At 44.4% G+C, this 17,607-nt stretch overlaps 1 protein-coding gene across 1 annotated transcript in view; it reads left to right on the forward strand.

Annotated features, from left to right (window-relative positions):
- Positions 1-17,607, forward strand: part of LOC106596204 (glutamate receptor ionotropic, NMDA 2A-like) — a 266,124-nt gene that overhangs the window by 19,654 nt on the left and 228,863 nt on the right. Inside the window, 1 exon segment of the mRNA XM_082976231.1 lies at positions 13,142-13,573. Within this exon segment, the coding sequence (XP_082832357.1) occupies positions 13,145-13,573 (429 nt within the window). The 5' untranslated portion in view covers positions 13,142-13,144.

A 17,607-nucleotide genomic window follows, 5' to 3' on the forward strand; every position in this document is an offset into this window, starting at 1 on the left:
CAGATTTTTTGGGGTTTTTTTTGGTCCATTTTAAAAACGACATCCACTTGATCAGAAATACAGTGTAGATATTTGTTAATGTTGTAAATGACTATTGTAGCTGGAAACGGCTGATTTATTTTTTATGGAATATCTACATAGGCGTACAGAGGCCCATTATCAGCAACCATCACTCCTGTGTTCCAATGGCACGTTGTGTTAGCTAATCCAAGTTTATCATTTTAAAAGGCGAATTGATCATTAGAAAACCCTTTTGCAATTATGTTAGCACAGCTGAAAACTCTGGTTCTGATTAAAGAAGCAATAAAACTGGCCTTCTTTAGACTAGTTGAGTATCTGGAGCATCAGCGTTTGTGGGTTCCATTACAGGCTCAAAATGGCCAGAAACAAAGAACTTTCTTCTGAAACTCGTCAGTCTATTCTTGTTCTGAGAAATTAAGGCTATTCCATGTGAGAAATTGCCAAGAAACTGAAGATCTCGTATAACGCTGTGTACTACTCCCATCACAGAACAGCACAAACTGGCTCTAACCAGAATAGAAAGAGGAGTGAGAGGCCCCGGTGCACAACTGAGCAGGAGGACAAGTACATTAGAGTGTCTAGTTTGAGAATCAGACGCCTCATAAGTCCTCAACTGGCAGCTTCATTAAATAGTTCCCGCAAAACACCACTCTCAACGTCAACAGGGAAGAGGCGACTCCTGGATGCTGGCCTTCTAGACAGAGTTCCTCTGTCCAGTGTCTGTGTTCTTTGGCCCATCTTAATCCTTTTATTTTTATTGGCCAATCTGAGAAATGGCTTTTTATTCGCAACTCTGATCCAAGATAATGAGGTATACAATTCATTCCTTAAATCTGACTCATCTGGTTTCACATTTGAAATGAACCACCATCACTCAACTATATCTATATGTTAGAGCTGGACCCTACCTGTAACATTCACTACAGTATCTATATGTTAGAGCTGTAACATCCTGTAACATTCACTACAGTATCTATATGTTAGAGCTAGACCCTACCTGTAACATTCACTACAGTATCTATATGTTAGAGCTAGACCCTACCTGTAACATTCACTACAGTATCTATATGTTAGAACTCGACCCTACCTGTAACATTCACTACAGTATCTATATGTTAGAACTCGACCCTACCTGTAACATTCACTACAGTATCTATATGTTAAAGCTGTAACATCCTGTAACATTCACTACAGTATCTATATGGTAGAACTAGACCCTACCTGTAACATTCACTACAGTATCTATACGGTAGAACTCGACCCTACCTGTAACATTCACTACAGTATCTATACGGTAGAACTCGACCCTACCTGTAACATTCACTATATTGTCTATATGTTAGAACTCGACCCTACCTGTAACATTCACTACAGTATCTATACGGTAGAACTCGACCCTACCTGTAACATTCACTACAGTATCTATACAGTAGAACTCGACCCTACCTGTAACATGCTGTTAAGTTGTCAGAGCAGCACTTTTTTCACGGACAGACTTCTCTCCCCTCCATCTTAGCTACTGTTGTATCAATATGTTGGAGAGTCTTCCATTTAAAGAACATCCTCTCTGTTCTGTTAGACAGGTAACTCTTTATCCACATTATAGCAGTGGGGTGTACATCCATAACACGTATGTTTTCCTACAGTAGCAGACTATGATCGATAATGTCAAAAGCTGCACTGAAGTCTAACAAGACAGTCCCCCCCCCGCCCCGCCCCACCACACAATCTTTTTTTTTATCATCAATGTCTCTCAGCCAATCATCAGTAATTTGTGTTGAGTGCTGTGCTTGTTGAATGTCCTTCCCAGGAAGCTGAAAGTCTGTTGTCAGTTTGTTGACTGTTATAATAGCATCGTCTCTGGTCAAATACTCCATTTTTTACCCAGAAGTTTATTAAGGGTGTGATTGGTCGACTGTTTGAGCCAGTAAAGGGGGGGCTTTACTCTTCTTAGGTAGTGGAATGACTTTAGCTTCCCTCCAGGCCTGAGGGCACATGCTCTCTAACAGGCTTAAATTGAAGATGTGGCAAATAGGAGTGGCAATATCGTCCGCTTTTATCCTCAGTAATTTTCCATCCAGATTGTCAAACCACGGTGGCTTGTCATTGTTGATAGACAATAATACTTTTTTTTTTTCACCTCTTCCACACTGACTTTTTACGGAATTCAAAAGTACACTTCTTGTCTGTCATAATTTGGTCAGATATACTTGGAGGTGTAGTGTCAGCGTTTGTAGCTGGCATGTCATCCCTAAGTTTGCTTTTCTTGCCAATGGGGAGAAAAAAATCATTAAAGTAGTTGGTAATATCAGTGGGGTTTTGTGATGAATGAGCCATCTGATTCAATGAATGAAGGAGCCAAGTTGGCTTTTTTTACCCCCCAAAAAATGTAATTTAAGGAGCTCCAAAGCAATTTTTTACTATCAGTCTTTATATCACTGAACTTTAGTTTTGTCGTATAGTTTCTTGAAACTTTTTCTTTAGTTTAGTCACATGATTTCTTAATTTGCAGTAAAGCGCTGACATTCCATGTAGCAAACTGCTTGTTATTACAGGACCCCCCTTGTACCATAACTGTTACTACAGGACCCCCCTTGTACCATAACTGTTACTACAGGACCCCCCTTGTACCATAACTGTTATTACAGGACCCCCCTTGTACCATAACTGTTATTACAGGACCCCCCTTGTACCATAACTGTTATTACAAGACCCCCCTTGTACCATAACTGTTATTACAGGACCCCCCTTGTACCATAACTGTTACTACAGGACCCCCCTTGTACCATAACTGTTACTACAGGACCCCCCTTGTACCATAACTGTTACTACAGGACCCCCCTTGTATCATAACTGTTATTACAGGACCGCCCTTGTACCATAACTGTTACTACAGGACCCCCCTTGTACCATAACTGTTACTACAGGACCCCCCTTGTACCATAACTGTTATTACAGGACCCCCCTTGTACCATAACTGTTATTACAGGACCCCCCTTGTACCATAACTGTTACTACAGGACCCCCCTTGTACCATAACTGTTATTACAGGACCCCCCTTGTACCATAACTGTTACTACAGGACCCCCCCTTGTACCATAACTGTTACTACAGGACCCCCCTTGTACCATAACTGTTATTACAGGACCCCCCTTGTACCATAACTGTTACTACAGGACCCCCCTTGTACCATAACTGTTATTACAGGACCCCCCTTGTACCATAACTGTTATTACAGGACCCCCCTTGTACCATAACTGTTATTACAGGACCTCCCTTGTACCATAACTGTTATTACAGGACCTCCCTTGTACCATAACTGTTACTACAGGACCCCCCTTGTACCATAACTGTTACTACAGGACCCCCCTTGTACCATAACTGTTATTACAGGACCCCCCTTGTACCATAACTGTTATTACAGGACCCCCCTTGTACCATAACTGTTATTACAGGACCCCCCTTGTACCATAACTGTTACTACAGGACCCCCCTTGTACCATAACTGTTACTACAGGACCCCCCCTTGTACCATAACTGTTATTACAGGACCCCCCTTGTACCATAACTGTTATTACAGGACCCCCCTTGTACCATAACTGTTACTACAGGACCCCCCTTGTACCATAACTGTTACTACAGGACCCCCCTTGTACCATAACTGTTATTACAGGACCCCCCTTGTACCATAACTGTTACTACAGGACCCCCCTTGTACCATAACTGTTATTACAGGACCTCCCTTGTACCATAACTGTTATTACAGGACCCCCCTTGTACCATAACTGTTACTACAGGACCCCCCTTGTACCATAACTGTTACTACAAGACCCCCCTTGTACCATAACTGTTACTACAGGACCCCCCTTGTAAGATAACTGTTATTACAGGACCGCCCTTGTACCATAACTGTTACTACAGGACCCCCCTTGTACCATAACTGTTATTACAGGACCCCCCTTGTACCATAACTGTTACTACAGGACCCCGCTTGTACCATAACTGTTACTACAGGACCCCCCTTGTACCATAACTGTTACTACAGGACCCCCCTTGTACCATAACTGTTACTACAGGACCCCCCTTGTACCATAACTGTTATTACAGGACCCCCCTTGTACCATAACTGTTACTACAGGACCCCCCTTGTACCATAACTGTTATTACAGGACCCCCCTTGTACCATAACTGTTATTACAGGACCCCCCTTGTACCAGAACTGTTATTACAGGACCCCCCTTGTACCATAACTGTTACTACAGGACCCCCCTTGTACCATAACTGTTACTACAGGACCCCCTTGTACCATAACTGTTATTACAGGACCCCCCTTGTACCATAACTGTTACTACAGGACCCCCCTTGTACCATAACTGTTACTACAGGACCCCCCTTGTACCATAACTGTTATTACAGGACCCCCCTTCTACCATAACTGTTACTACAGGACCCCCCTTGTACCATAACTGTTATTACAGGACCCCCCTTGTACCATAACTGTTATTACAGGACCCCCCTTGTACCATAACTGTTACTACAGGACCCCCCTTGTACCATAACTGTTACTACAGGACCCCCCTTGTACCATAACTGTTACTACAGGACCCCCCTTGTACCATAACTGTTATTACAGGACCCCCCTTGTACCATAACTGTTACTACAGGACCCCCCTTGTACCATAACTGTTATTACAGGACCCCCCTTGTACCATAACTGTTACTACAGGACCCCCCTTGTACCATAACTGTTACTACAGGACCCCCCTTGTACCATAACTGTTACTACAGGACCCCGCTTGTACCATAACTGTTACTACAGGACCCCCCTTGTACCATAACTGTTACTACAGGACCCCCCTTGTACCATAACTGTTACTACAGGACCCCCCTTGTACCATAACTGTTACTACAGGACCCCCCTTGTACCATAACTGTTATTACAGGACCCCCCTTGTACCATAACTGTTATTACAGGACCCCCCTTGTACCATAACTGTTATTACAGGACCCCCCTTGTACCATAACTGTTATTACAGGACCCCCCTTGTACCGTAACTGTTACTACAAGACCCCCCTTGTACCATAACTGTTATTACAGGACCCCCCTTGTACCATAACTGTTACTACAGGACCCCCCTTGTACCATAACTGTTACTACAGGACCCCCCTTGTACCATAACTGTTATTACAGGACCCCCCTTGTACCATAACTGTTATTACAGGACCCCCCTTGTACCATAACTGTTACTACAGGACCCCCCTTGTACCATAACTGTTACTACAGTACCCCCCTTGTACCATAACTGTTACTACAGGACCCCCCTTGTACCATAACTGTTATTACAGGACCCCCCTTGTACCATAACTGTTATTACATAACCCCCCTTGTACCATAACTGTTATTACAGGACCCCCCTTGTACCATAACTGTTACTACAGGACCCCCCTTGTACCATAACTGTTACTACAGGACCCCCCTTGTACCATAACTGTTACTACAGGACCCCCCTTGTACCATAACTGTTATTACAGGACCCCCCTTGTACCAGAACTGTTATTACAGGACCCCCCTTGTACCATAACTGTAACTAAAGGACCCCCCTTGTACCATAACTGTTACTACAGGACCCCCCTTGTACCATAACTGTTACTACAGGACCCCCCTTGTACCATAACTGTTATTACAGGACCCCCCTTGTACCATAACTGTTACTACAGGACCCCCCTTGTACCATAACTGTTACTACAGGACCCCCCTTGTACCATAACTGTTACTACAGGACCCCCCTTGTACCATAACTGTTATTACAGGACCCCCCTTGTACCATAACTGTTATTACAGGACCCCCCTTGTACCATAACTGTTACTACAGGACCCCCCTTGTACCATAACTGTTATTACAGGACCCCCCTTGTACCATAACTGTCATTACAAGACCCCCCTTGTACCATAACTGTTACTAGAAGACCCCCCTTGTACCATAACTGTTATTACAAGACCCCCCTTGTACCATAACTATTATTACAGGACCCCCCTTGTACCATAACTGTTACTACAGGACCCCCCTTGTACCATAACTGTTACTACAGGACCCCCCTTGTACCATAACTGTTACTACAGGACCCCCCTTGTACCATAACTGTTATTACAGGACCCCCCTTGTACCATAACTGTTACTACAGGACCCCCCTTGTACCATAACTATTACTACAGGACCCCCCTTGTACCATAACTGTTATTACAGGACCCCCCTTGTACCATAACTGTTACTACAGGACCCCCCTTGTACCATAACTGTTATTACAGGACCCCCCTTGTACCATAACTGTTATTACAGGACCCCCCTTGTACCATAACTGTTACTACAGGACCCCCCTTGTACCATAACTGTTACTACAAGACCCCCCTTGTACCATAACTGTTACTACAGGACCCCCCTTGTACCATAACTGTTATTACAGGACCCCCCTTGTACCATAACTGTTATTACAGGACCCCCCTTGTACCATAACTGTTATAACAGGACCCCCCTTGTACCATAACTGTTATTACAGGACCCCCCTTGTACCATAACTGTTACTACAGGACCCCCCTTGTACCATAACTGTTACTACAGGACCCCCCTTGTACCATAACTGTTACTACAGGACCCCCCTTGTACCATAACTGTTACTACAGGACCCCCCTTGTACCATAACTGTTATTACAGGACCCCCCTTGTACCATAACTGTTATTACAGGACCCCCCTTGTACCATAACTGTAACTACAGGACCCCCCTTGTACCATAACTGTTACTACAGGACCCCCCTTGTACCATAACTGTTACTACAGGACCCCCCTTGTACCATAACTGTTATTACAGGACCCCCCTTGTACCATAACTGTTACTACAGGACCCCCCTTGTACCATAACTGTTACTACAGGACCCCCCTTGTACCATAACTGTTACTACAGGACCCCCCTTGTACCATAACTGTTATTACAGGACCCCCCTTGTACCATAACTGTTATTACAGGACCCCCCTTGTACCATAACTGTTACTACAGGACCCCCCTTGTACCATAACTGTTATTACAGGACCCCCCTTGTACCATAACTGTTATTACAGGACCCCCCTTGTACCATAACTTTTATTACAAGACCCCCCTTGTACCATAACTGTTACTAGAAGACCCCTCTTGTACCATAACTGTTATTACAAGACCCCCCTTGTACCATAACTGTTATTACAGGACCCCCCTTGTACCATAACTGTTACTACAGGACCCCCCTTGTACCATAACTGTTACTACAGGACCCCCCTTGTACCATAACTGTTATTACAGGACCCCCCTTGTACCATAACTGTTATTACAGGACCCCCCTTGTACCATAACTGTTACTACAGGACCCCCCTTGTACCATAACTGTTATTACAGGACCCCCCTTGTACCATAACTGTTATTACAGGACCCCCCTTGTACGATAACTGTTATTACAGGATGCCCCTATGTACCATAATTGTTACTAGAAGACCCCCCTTGTACCATAACTGTTACTAGAAGACCCCCCTTGTACCATAACTGTTATTACAAGACCCCCCTTGTACCATAACTGTTATTACAGGACCCCCCTTGTACCATAACTGTTACTACAGGACCCCCCTTGTACCATAACTGTTACTACAGGACCCCCCTTGTACCATAACTGTTACTACAGGACCCCCCTTGTACTGTTACACTGGTATAAATGATTTTGGGGACAGGTGCAGGAATACACAAGAGTTTTTTTTTAATACACCCAAAACAAACACGCATACAAGAACACTGGGCTGTACCCAAACAAACGAGCGAAGGTAAACCTCGTTGAACGACACGGGACGAGACCCGTAATACACACTATATATATATATATATATATATATATATATATATATATATATATATATATATATATATATATATATATATATATATATATACAGTGGGGTGAACAAGTATTTGATACACTGCCGGTTTTGCAGGTTTTCCTACTTTCAAGGCATGTAGAGGTCTGTAATTTTTTATCATAGCTACACTTCAACTGTGAGAGACGGAATCGAAAACAAAAATCCAGAAAATCACATTGTATGATTTTTAAGTAATTAATTAGCATTTTATTGCATGACATAAGTATTTGATTAGCTACCAACCAGTAAGAATTCGGGCTCTCACAGACCTGTTAGTTTTTCTTTTAAGAAGCCCTCCTGTTCTCCACTCATTACCTGTATTACCTGCACCTGTTTGAACTCCTTACCTGTATAAAAGACACCTGTAAAATCGGCAGTGTATCAAATACTTGTTCTCCCCACTGTATATATATATATATATATAGCACCCAGCTTAACAGCTACACAAAACACATAGGTACTCACACGTCCAACGGACATGAGAACAATATCCAACATTTACAGAGGAAACAGAGTGCAGGTATATAACATACTGATCAGGGGAAATGGGAACCAGGTGGAATCAGACAGTCCCGGGGGGTTGGTGGTTATGAATCCAGTTACAGAGGAAACAGAGTGCAGGTATATAACATACTGATCAGGGGAAATGGGAACCAGGTGGAATCAGACAGTCCCGGGGGGTTGGTGGTTATGAATCCAGTTACAGAGGAAACAGAGTGCAGGTATATAACATACTGATCAGGGGAAATGGGAACCAGGTGGAATCAGACAGTCCCGGGGGGTTGGTGGTTATGAATCCAGTTCAGTGAAGCCTAGAAAATCCGGGAACGTCGACCTTCGGGAACTGGTGGGGGGGATCCGTGACCATAACAGTAGAGGTGATAGTGTATATATATTATAGTGGTATAGAGCCTGGTTCCTCTCTACCCGGCACAGCCAGAAGAGGACTGGCCACCCCTCATAGCCTGGTTCCTCTCCACCCAGTATAGCCAGAAGAGGACTGGCCACCCCTCATAGCCTGGTTCCTCTCTACCCAGTACAGCCAGAAGAGGACTGGCCACCCCTCATAGCCTGGTTCCTCTCTACCCAGTACAGCCAGAAGAGGACTGGCCACCCCTCATAGACAGCCAGAAGAGGACTGGCCACCCCTCATAGCCTGGTTCCTCTCTACCCAGTACAGCCAGAAGAGGACTGGCCACCCCTCATAGCCTGGTTCCTCTCTACCCAGTACAGCCAGAAGAGGACTGGCCACCCCTCATAGCCTGGTTCCTCTCTAGGTTTCTTCCTAGGTTCTGGCCTTTCTAGGGAGTTTTTCCTAGCCACCGTGCTTCCACACCTGCATTACTTTCTGTTTGGGGGGGTTTTAGGCTGGGTTTCTGTACAGCACTTTGAGATATCAGCTGATGTAAGAAGGGATTTATAAATACATTTGATTGATTGATTGATAGTCTAGGAGTTGATCTGAGCCGTATGAAGCCCTGTATTTGCTCTAAGAAATGGAGAACCTTTCTCTCTCTCAGCCTCAACAGTGGAACAGTGTATCTGAACCATGTAATCACCCAGATGTTTCCTCTGTTATTCACACCCTAATGCTCAGAACACCTGGTTCAGGCGATGTGTGTGTGTGTGTGTGTTCAGTCTCCTATTCATTATTCTATAAGTCCCTGTCTGTCCTAGTCTGCTGGCCGTCCCTTCTCACTGGCAAGCCTCTAACACACACACACACACACACACACACACACACACACACACACACACACACACACACACACACACACACACACACACACACACACACACACACACACACACACACACACACACACACACACACACACACGTTTGTATATTTTTAGAATGGAAATTGTATTTCCTTCTATTTGAGTGACAGATTCTGAAAGGAGCTGAGAACAGGGCTGTAGTATAAAGTAGTGTACTATATAGGGAATAGGGCTGTAGTATAAAGTAGTGTACTATATAGGGAATAGGGCTGTAGTATAAAGTAGTGTACTATATAGGGAATAGGGCTGTAGTATAAAGTAGTGCACTATATAGGGAATAGGGCTGTAGTATAAAGTATTGTACTATATAGGGAATAGGGCTGTAGTATAAAGTAGTGCACTATATAGGGAATAGGGCTGTAGTATAAAGTAGTGTACTATATAGGGAATAGGGCTGTAGTATAAAGTAGTGTACTATATAGGGAATAAGGCTGTAGTATAAAGTAGTGCACTATATAGGGAATAGGGCTGTAGTATAAAGTAGTGCACTATATAGGGAATAGGGCTGTAGTATAAAGTATTGTACTATATAGGGAATAGGGCTCAAGTATAAAGTATTGTACTATATAGGGAATAGGGCTGTAGTATAAAGTAGTGTACTATATAGGGAATAGGGCTGTAGTATAAAGTAGTGTACTATATAGGGAATAGGGCTGTAGTATAAAGTAGTGCACTATATAGGGAATAGGGCTGTAGTATAAAGTAGTGTACTATATAGGGAATAGGGCTGTAGTATAAAGTAGTGTACTATATAGGGAATAGGGCTGTAGTATAAAGTAGTGTACTATATAGGGAATAGGGCTGTAGTATAAAGTATTGTACTATATAGGGAATAGGGCTGTAGTATAAAGTAGTGTACTATATAGGGAATAGGGCTGTAGTATAAAGTAGTGTACTATATAGGGAATAGGGCTGTAGTATAAAGTAGTGTACTATATTGGGAATAGGGCTGTAGTATAAAGTAGTGTACTATATAGGGAATAGGGCTGTAGTATAAAGTAGTGTACTATATAGGGAATAGGGCTGTAGTTTAAAGTAGTGAGCTCTAACCCACCGCGTTACCTTACAGAACCGTGTAGTGGACCGTTCTGATCGCCTAACAGAACTTCTAGACTGTTGTCTGCCGTCCGATCCCTCTGGCCTTCTGCCTCATTCCCCTTCGTGGACAGTTTAAAGCGTTGGATTGGGTTTAATTGTGGGAGAAGAGTGAGTTTCTTACACTTGTTTCACACCAATCTAGTGCGCCTAAATCGACACTGAACACAAAATATATAAAGGGAACATGTAAAGTGTTGGTCCCGTGTTTCACGAGCTGAAATTAAACATCCCATTAGAATCTCATGTTTCATACGCACAAAAAATATTATTTCCCTCAAATTGTTTTGCACAAATGTGTTTACATCTCTGTTAGTGAGCATTTCTCCTTTGTCAAGATAATCCATCCACCTGACAGGTGTGCCATATCAAGAAGCGGATTAAACAGCATGATCATTACACAGGTGCACCTTGTGCTGGGGGACTATAAAAGGCCACTCTAAAATATGCAGTTTTGTCACACAACACAATGCCATAGATGTCTCAAGTTTTGAGGGAGCATGCTAATTGGCATGTTGACTGCAGGAATGTCCACCAAAGCTGTTGCCAGAGAATTGAATGTTCATTTCTCTACCATAAGCCGCTTTTCCAACATCATTTTAGAGAATTTGGCAGTACGTCCAACCGGACCTCACAACCGCAGACCACGTTTATGGCGTCGTGTGTCCGAGCGGTTTGCTGATGTCAACGTTGTGAACAGAGTGTCCCATGGTGGCGGTGGGGTTATGGTATGGGCAGTGTCGTGGAAAATTGCAAGATTATGTTGTAATGCTTGTATTGCATTATAATGGTTGTTTTATTCGACAGAATAGAGTATTCTGTTAACGATTGTGTGTGTGTGTCTTACTGAGGATGGGGCCTCTGGGAGATTTAACACCGACAGAGGAGATTTAGGATGTCTTTGGGTAATAAAACCTTAAGAGCATTCCAGAGAACATGAGCTAATGGTTCTGTTCTATACCCGTACCAGGAACGAGATTAGAACCTCGTCATTAGGGACCAAACTGAACGATAATTTATAGCGAATGTTATCTGGCTATGGGATACTCCCTTCTCAAGTATAAAGTCCCTTGGTGAACTGTTCCTAAGATCTGTGGTTCGTCATGTAGTTTGAGAGGGGTGTATCTTGGCTATAAAAGATCTTTGTACTTTTATGTTGTCACTTTTCAATGGCGCATCATTGAAAGTCAAGATTTTTTGCAAAGCTCTTATTATTAAAGATGTAGTTCAAGTATATCTCTGATGGTGTGTGAAGTTTGTAACTCTCCTCATTTGGTAATGCTGAAATTAACCACCACAGCAGGCATAAGCTACGGACAACAAACACAATTGCCTTTTATTGATGGCAATTTGAATGCTCAGAGATACCGTGATGAGATCCTGAGGCACATTGTGAGGCCCATTTTATTTTAAGCTATCTGTTACCAACAGATGCATATCTGTATTCCCAGTCATGTGAAATCCATAGATTAAGGCCTAATGAATTTATTTAAATTGACTGATTTCCTCATATGAACTGTAACTCAGTAAAATCATTGAAATTGTTGCATGTTGCGTTTATATTTCTGTTTAGTATAGAATTAGAATCATTTCTAGAAATAAAATCAGTTCTAGAATTACAATCAGATTTAGAATGAGAATGTATTCTATAATTAGAATCAGTTCTATAATTAGAATCAGTTCTTGAATTAGAATCAGATTTAGAATGAGAATGTATTCTATAATAGAATCACTTCTATAATTAGAATCAGTTCTAGAATTACAATCAGATTTAGAATGAGAATGTATTCTATAATAGAATCAGTTGTAGAATTAGAATCAGTTGTAGAATTAGAATCAGATTTAGAATGAGAATGTATTCTAGAATTAGAATCAGTTCTAAAATTAGAATCAGTTCTAAAATTAGAATCAGATTTAGAATGAGAATGTATTCTATAATTAGAATCAGTTCTAGAATAAGAATCAGTTCTAGAATTAGAATCAGTTCTAAAATTAGAATCAGTTCTAAAATTAGAATCAGTTCTAGAATTAGAATCAGATTTAGAATGAGAATGTATTCTATAATTAGAATCAGTTCTAGAATAAGAATCAGTTCTAGAATTAGAATCAGTTCTAAAATTAGAATCAGTTCTATAATTAGACTCAGTTCTAGAATTAGAATCTGTTCTAGAATTAGAATCAGTTCTATGGTTTCTACATTTAAAAAAAATCTATCTCTCGTTACACATATTTCTGTCCCTACCTTACTCAAAACCTTCTTCAGTATCTCCATGTTATATTAACCTCTCTCTCTCTCTCTCTCCCCCCACCAGGAGATGAAGTGTCTCAATATGTCAGTTGGTAGGGGGCTGACCCTGGCCTTCCCAGCTCTCCTGTGTTCCCTGGTCAGCTTGACCCTGGTGACCCTGGTCAGGGAGGTCGAAGGTCAGAAGGTCCCCATCCTCAACATCGCTGTGATCCTGGGCCGGACGCGCTACATCTCCGACCGGGACATTCGGGCTCTCTGGAGCAAAGACGACCCCATGGACGTCAACGTGGTTACCGTACTGGTCAACGAGACTGACCCCAAGAGTATCATCACCCACGTGTGTGACCTGATGTCTGGGACCAAGATCCACGGGGTCGTGTTCGGAGACGGGACGGACCAGGAGGCCATCGCTCAGATATTGGATTTTATTTCCTCCCAGACACTGATCCCCATCCTGGGCATCCACGGGGGATCCTCCATGATCATGGCTGATAAGGTGAGGAGGGAGGGAGGGAGGAGGGAGATCCTCTGTGATCATGGCTGATAAGGTGAGGAGGGAGGGAGGGAGATCCTCTATGATCATGGCTGATGAGGTGAAGAGGGAGATCCTCTATGGTCATGGCTGATGAGGTGAAGAGGGAGATCCTCTATGGTCATGGCTTATGAGGTGAGGAGGGAGGGAGGAGGGAGATCCTCTATGATCATGGCTGATGAGGTGAAGAGGGAGATCCTCTGTGATCATGGCTGATGAGGTGAGGAGGGAGATCCTCTATGATCATGGCTGAGGTGGAGGGGACCCGGACGGGCTGAGGGAAGAGGGAGATCCTCTGTGATCGTGGCTGATAAATGTGAAGAGGGAGATCCTCTGTGATCGTGGCTGATAAAGGTGAAGAGGGAGATCCTCTATGATCATGGCTGATGGGGTGAGGAGGGAGATCCTCTATGATCATGGCTGATGGGGTGAGGAGGGAGATCCTCTGTGATCATGGCTGATAAAGGTGAGGAGGGAGGGAGGGAGATCCTCTATGATCATGGCTGATGGGGTGAGGAGGGAGATCCTCTGTGATCATGGCTGATAAATGTGAAGAGGGAGATCCTCTGTGATCGTGGCTGATAAAGGTGAAGAGGGAGATCCTCTATGATCATGGCTGATGGGGTGAGGAGGGAGATCCTCTATGATCATGGCTGATGGGGTGAGGAGGGAGATCCTCTGTGATCATGGCTGATGGGGTGAGGAGGGAGATCCTCTATGATCATGGCTAATGGGGTGAGGAGGGAGATCCTCTGTGATCATGGCTGATGGGGTGAGGAGGGAGATCCTCTGTGATCATGGCTGATGGGGTGAGGAGGGAGATCCTCTGTGATCATGGCTGATAAATGTGAAGAGGGAGATCCTCTGTGATCGTGGCTGATAAAGGTGAAGAGGGAGATCCTCTATGATCATGGCTGATAAAGGTGAGGAGGGAGATCCTCTGTGATCATGGCTGATAAAGGTGAGGAGGGAGATCCTCTGTGATCATGGCTGATAAAGGTGAAGAGGGAGATCCTCTGTGATCGTGGCTGATAAAGGTGAGGAGGGAGATCCTCTGTGATCATGGCTGATAAAGGTGAGGAGGGAGATCCTCTGTGATCATGGCTGATAAAGGTGAAGAGGGAGATCCTCTGTGATCGTGGCTGATAAAGGTGAAGAGGGAGATCCTCTGATGATCGTGGCTGATAAAGGTGAAGAGGGAGATCCTCTGTGATCGTGGCTGATAAAGGTGAAGAGGGAGATCCTCTGTGATCGTGGCTGATAAAGGTGAAGAGGGAGATCCTCTGTGATCGTGGCTGATAAAGGTGAAGAGGGAGATCCTCTATGATCGTGGCTGATAAAGGTGAAGAGGGAGATCCTCTGTGATCGTGGCTGATAAAGGTGAAGAGGGAGATCCTCTATGATCATGGCTGATAAAGGTGAAGAGGGAGATCCTCTGTGATCGTGGCTGATAAAGGTGAAGAGGGAGATCCTCTGTGATCGTGGCTGATAAATGTATCATTATAATGATTTGTGGGGGGGATATTTGTGTCATTTTTTTACACATCCTAACTCCCCCTGAGACACCTGCAGGGTTTCCATTGTGAGCGAATGTGGTTGAGTGCCTTGCTGCCTTCTTGCTCAGCAGCACATTAACAGATTACCTCTCGGCTCAAGGTATTTGAACCAGCAACTTTTCGGGTACCGACCCAACTCTCTAACCTCGAGTCTACCTGCTGCACCCAAGGTGAGGAGGGAGGGAGGGACGGAGAGGGGGAGAGGGGAAGAGGGGGTGGGGAGGGAGGGAGGGAGGGGGAGGGAGGGAGGGAGGGAGGGAGGGAGGGGAGGAGAGGAGAGAGGAGGAGAGAGGAGAGAGGGAGAGAGGAGAGAGGAGGAGAGGGAGAGAGGGAGGAGAGGGAGAGAGAGAGGAGAGAGGAGAGAGAGAGGGAGAGAGGAGAGAGAGGAGAGAGGGAGAGAGAGAGGAGAGGGAGAGAGAGAGGGAGAGAGAGGGAGAGAGAGAGAGAGGATAAGTGCTAATCCGAGGTCTTGAGCAGAGTGGAGGTGGAGAGGAATCTGTTGTTTACACAGGAAGAAAACTGTCAGCACCACACACACTCAGAGTTACCTGTGGCTGGTCACACTGTCTCTCTGTCTCTCTGTCTCTCTGTCTCACTGTCTCTCTCTCTCTCTCTCTGTCTCTCTTTGTTCAATTCAATTCAATTCAATTCAAGGGGCTTTATTGGCATGGGAAACACATGTTAACATTGCCAATGCAAGTGAGGTAGATAATATACAAAAGTGAATTAACCTCTCTCTCTCAGCTGAACCCCCGCTCTCTGTTTCGCTCTCTGTTTCTCTCTCTGTTTCGCTCTCTCTCTCTCTGTCTCTGTTCAACTGAATCTCTATCTCCAGGTAGTCTCTAGTACTGACTGGTTCTACCTCCAGGGCCTAGTACTGACTGGTTCTACCTCCAGGTAGTCTCTAGTACTGACTGGTTCTATCTCCAGGTAGTCTCTAGTACTGACTGGTTCTACCTCCAGGTAGTCTCTAGTACTGACTGGTTCTACCTCCAGGTCTCTAGTACTGACTGGTTCTACCTCCAGGTCTCTTTTTTACTTAACACTTATTTTTTTACTTAACACTTATTTTTTACTTAACACTTATTTTTTTGTACTTAAAACTGCATTGTTGGTTAAATGCTCGTCAGTCAGCGTTTCACTGTAATGTCCACACACTCGTTGTATTTGGTTCATGTGACGAATACAATTTTATTTTGATTTGAAGTGTTGCGCCATGAACAGTTTTCTAAAAACACGTTTTCCTCCAGCAGCGACCTGCTGAGGAGCTGCAGGAGGATAAAATCCCTCTCTGAATGTTTTCCTCCTGCAGCGACCTGCTGAGAAGCTGCAGGAGGATAAATCCCTCTCAGAATGTTTTCCTCCAGCAGCGACCTGCTGAGGAGCTGCAGGAGGATAAATCCCTCTCTGAATGTTTTCCTCCTGCAGCGACCTGCTGAGAAGCTGCAGGAGGATAAATCCCTCTCTGAATGTTTTCCTCCTGCAGCGACCTGCTGAGGAGCTGCAGGAGGATAAATCCCTCTCTGAATGTTTTCCTCCTGCAGCGACCTGCTGAGGAGCTGGAGGATAAAATCCCTCTCAGAATGTTTTCCTCCTGCAGCGACCTGCTGAGGAGCTGGAGGATAAATCCCTCTCAGAATGTTTTCCTCCTGCAGCGACCTGCTGAGGAGCTGGAGGATAAATCCCTCTCAGAATGTTTTCCTCCAGCAGCGACCTGCTGAGGAGCTGGAGGATAAAATCCCTCTCAGAATGTTTTCCTCCTGCAGCGACCTGCTGAGGAGCTGGAGGATAAAATCCCTCTCAGAATGTTTTCCTCCTGCAGCGACCTGCTGAGGAGCTGGAGGATAAAATCCCTCTCAGAATGTTTTCCTCCTGCAGCGACCTGCTGAGGAGCTGGAGGATAAAATCCCTCTCAGAATGTTTTCCTCCTGCAGCGACCTGCTGAGGAGCTGGAGGATAAAATCCCTCTCAGAATGTTTTCCTCCAGCAGCGACCTGCTGAGGAAATGCAGGATAAAATCCCTCTCTGAATGTTTTCCTCCTGCAGCGACCTGCTGAGGAGCTGGAGGATAAAATCCCTCTCAGAATGTTTTCCTCCTGCAGCGACCTGCTGAGAAGCTGGAGGATAAAATCCCTCTCAGAATGTTTTCCTCCAGCAGCGACCTGCTGAGGAGCTGCAGGAGGATAAATCCCTCTCAGAATGTTTTCCTCCTGCAGCGACCTGCTGAGGAGATGCAGGAGGATAAAATCCTTCTCAGAATGTTTTCCTCCAGCAGCGACCTGCTGAGGAGCTGGAGGATAAAATCCCTCTCAGAATGTTTTCCTCCAGCAGCGACCTGCTGAGAAGCTGCAGGAGGATAAATCCCTCTCAGAACAGGCTCTGTATGCTGTGCGATAGTTGTGTTGGATAAACAAGACACACGATGACTAAGGAAAATAAACA

Source organism: Salmo salar, chromosome 06 (assembly GCF_965601325.2).
Source record: "Salmo salar chromosome 06, fSalSal1, whole genome shotgun sequence".
In the NCBI taxonomy this organism is placed as follows: domain Eukaryota; kingdom Metazoa; phylum Chordata; class Actinopteri; order Salmoniformes; family Salmonidae; genus Salmo; species Salmo salar.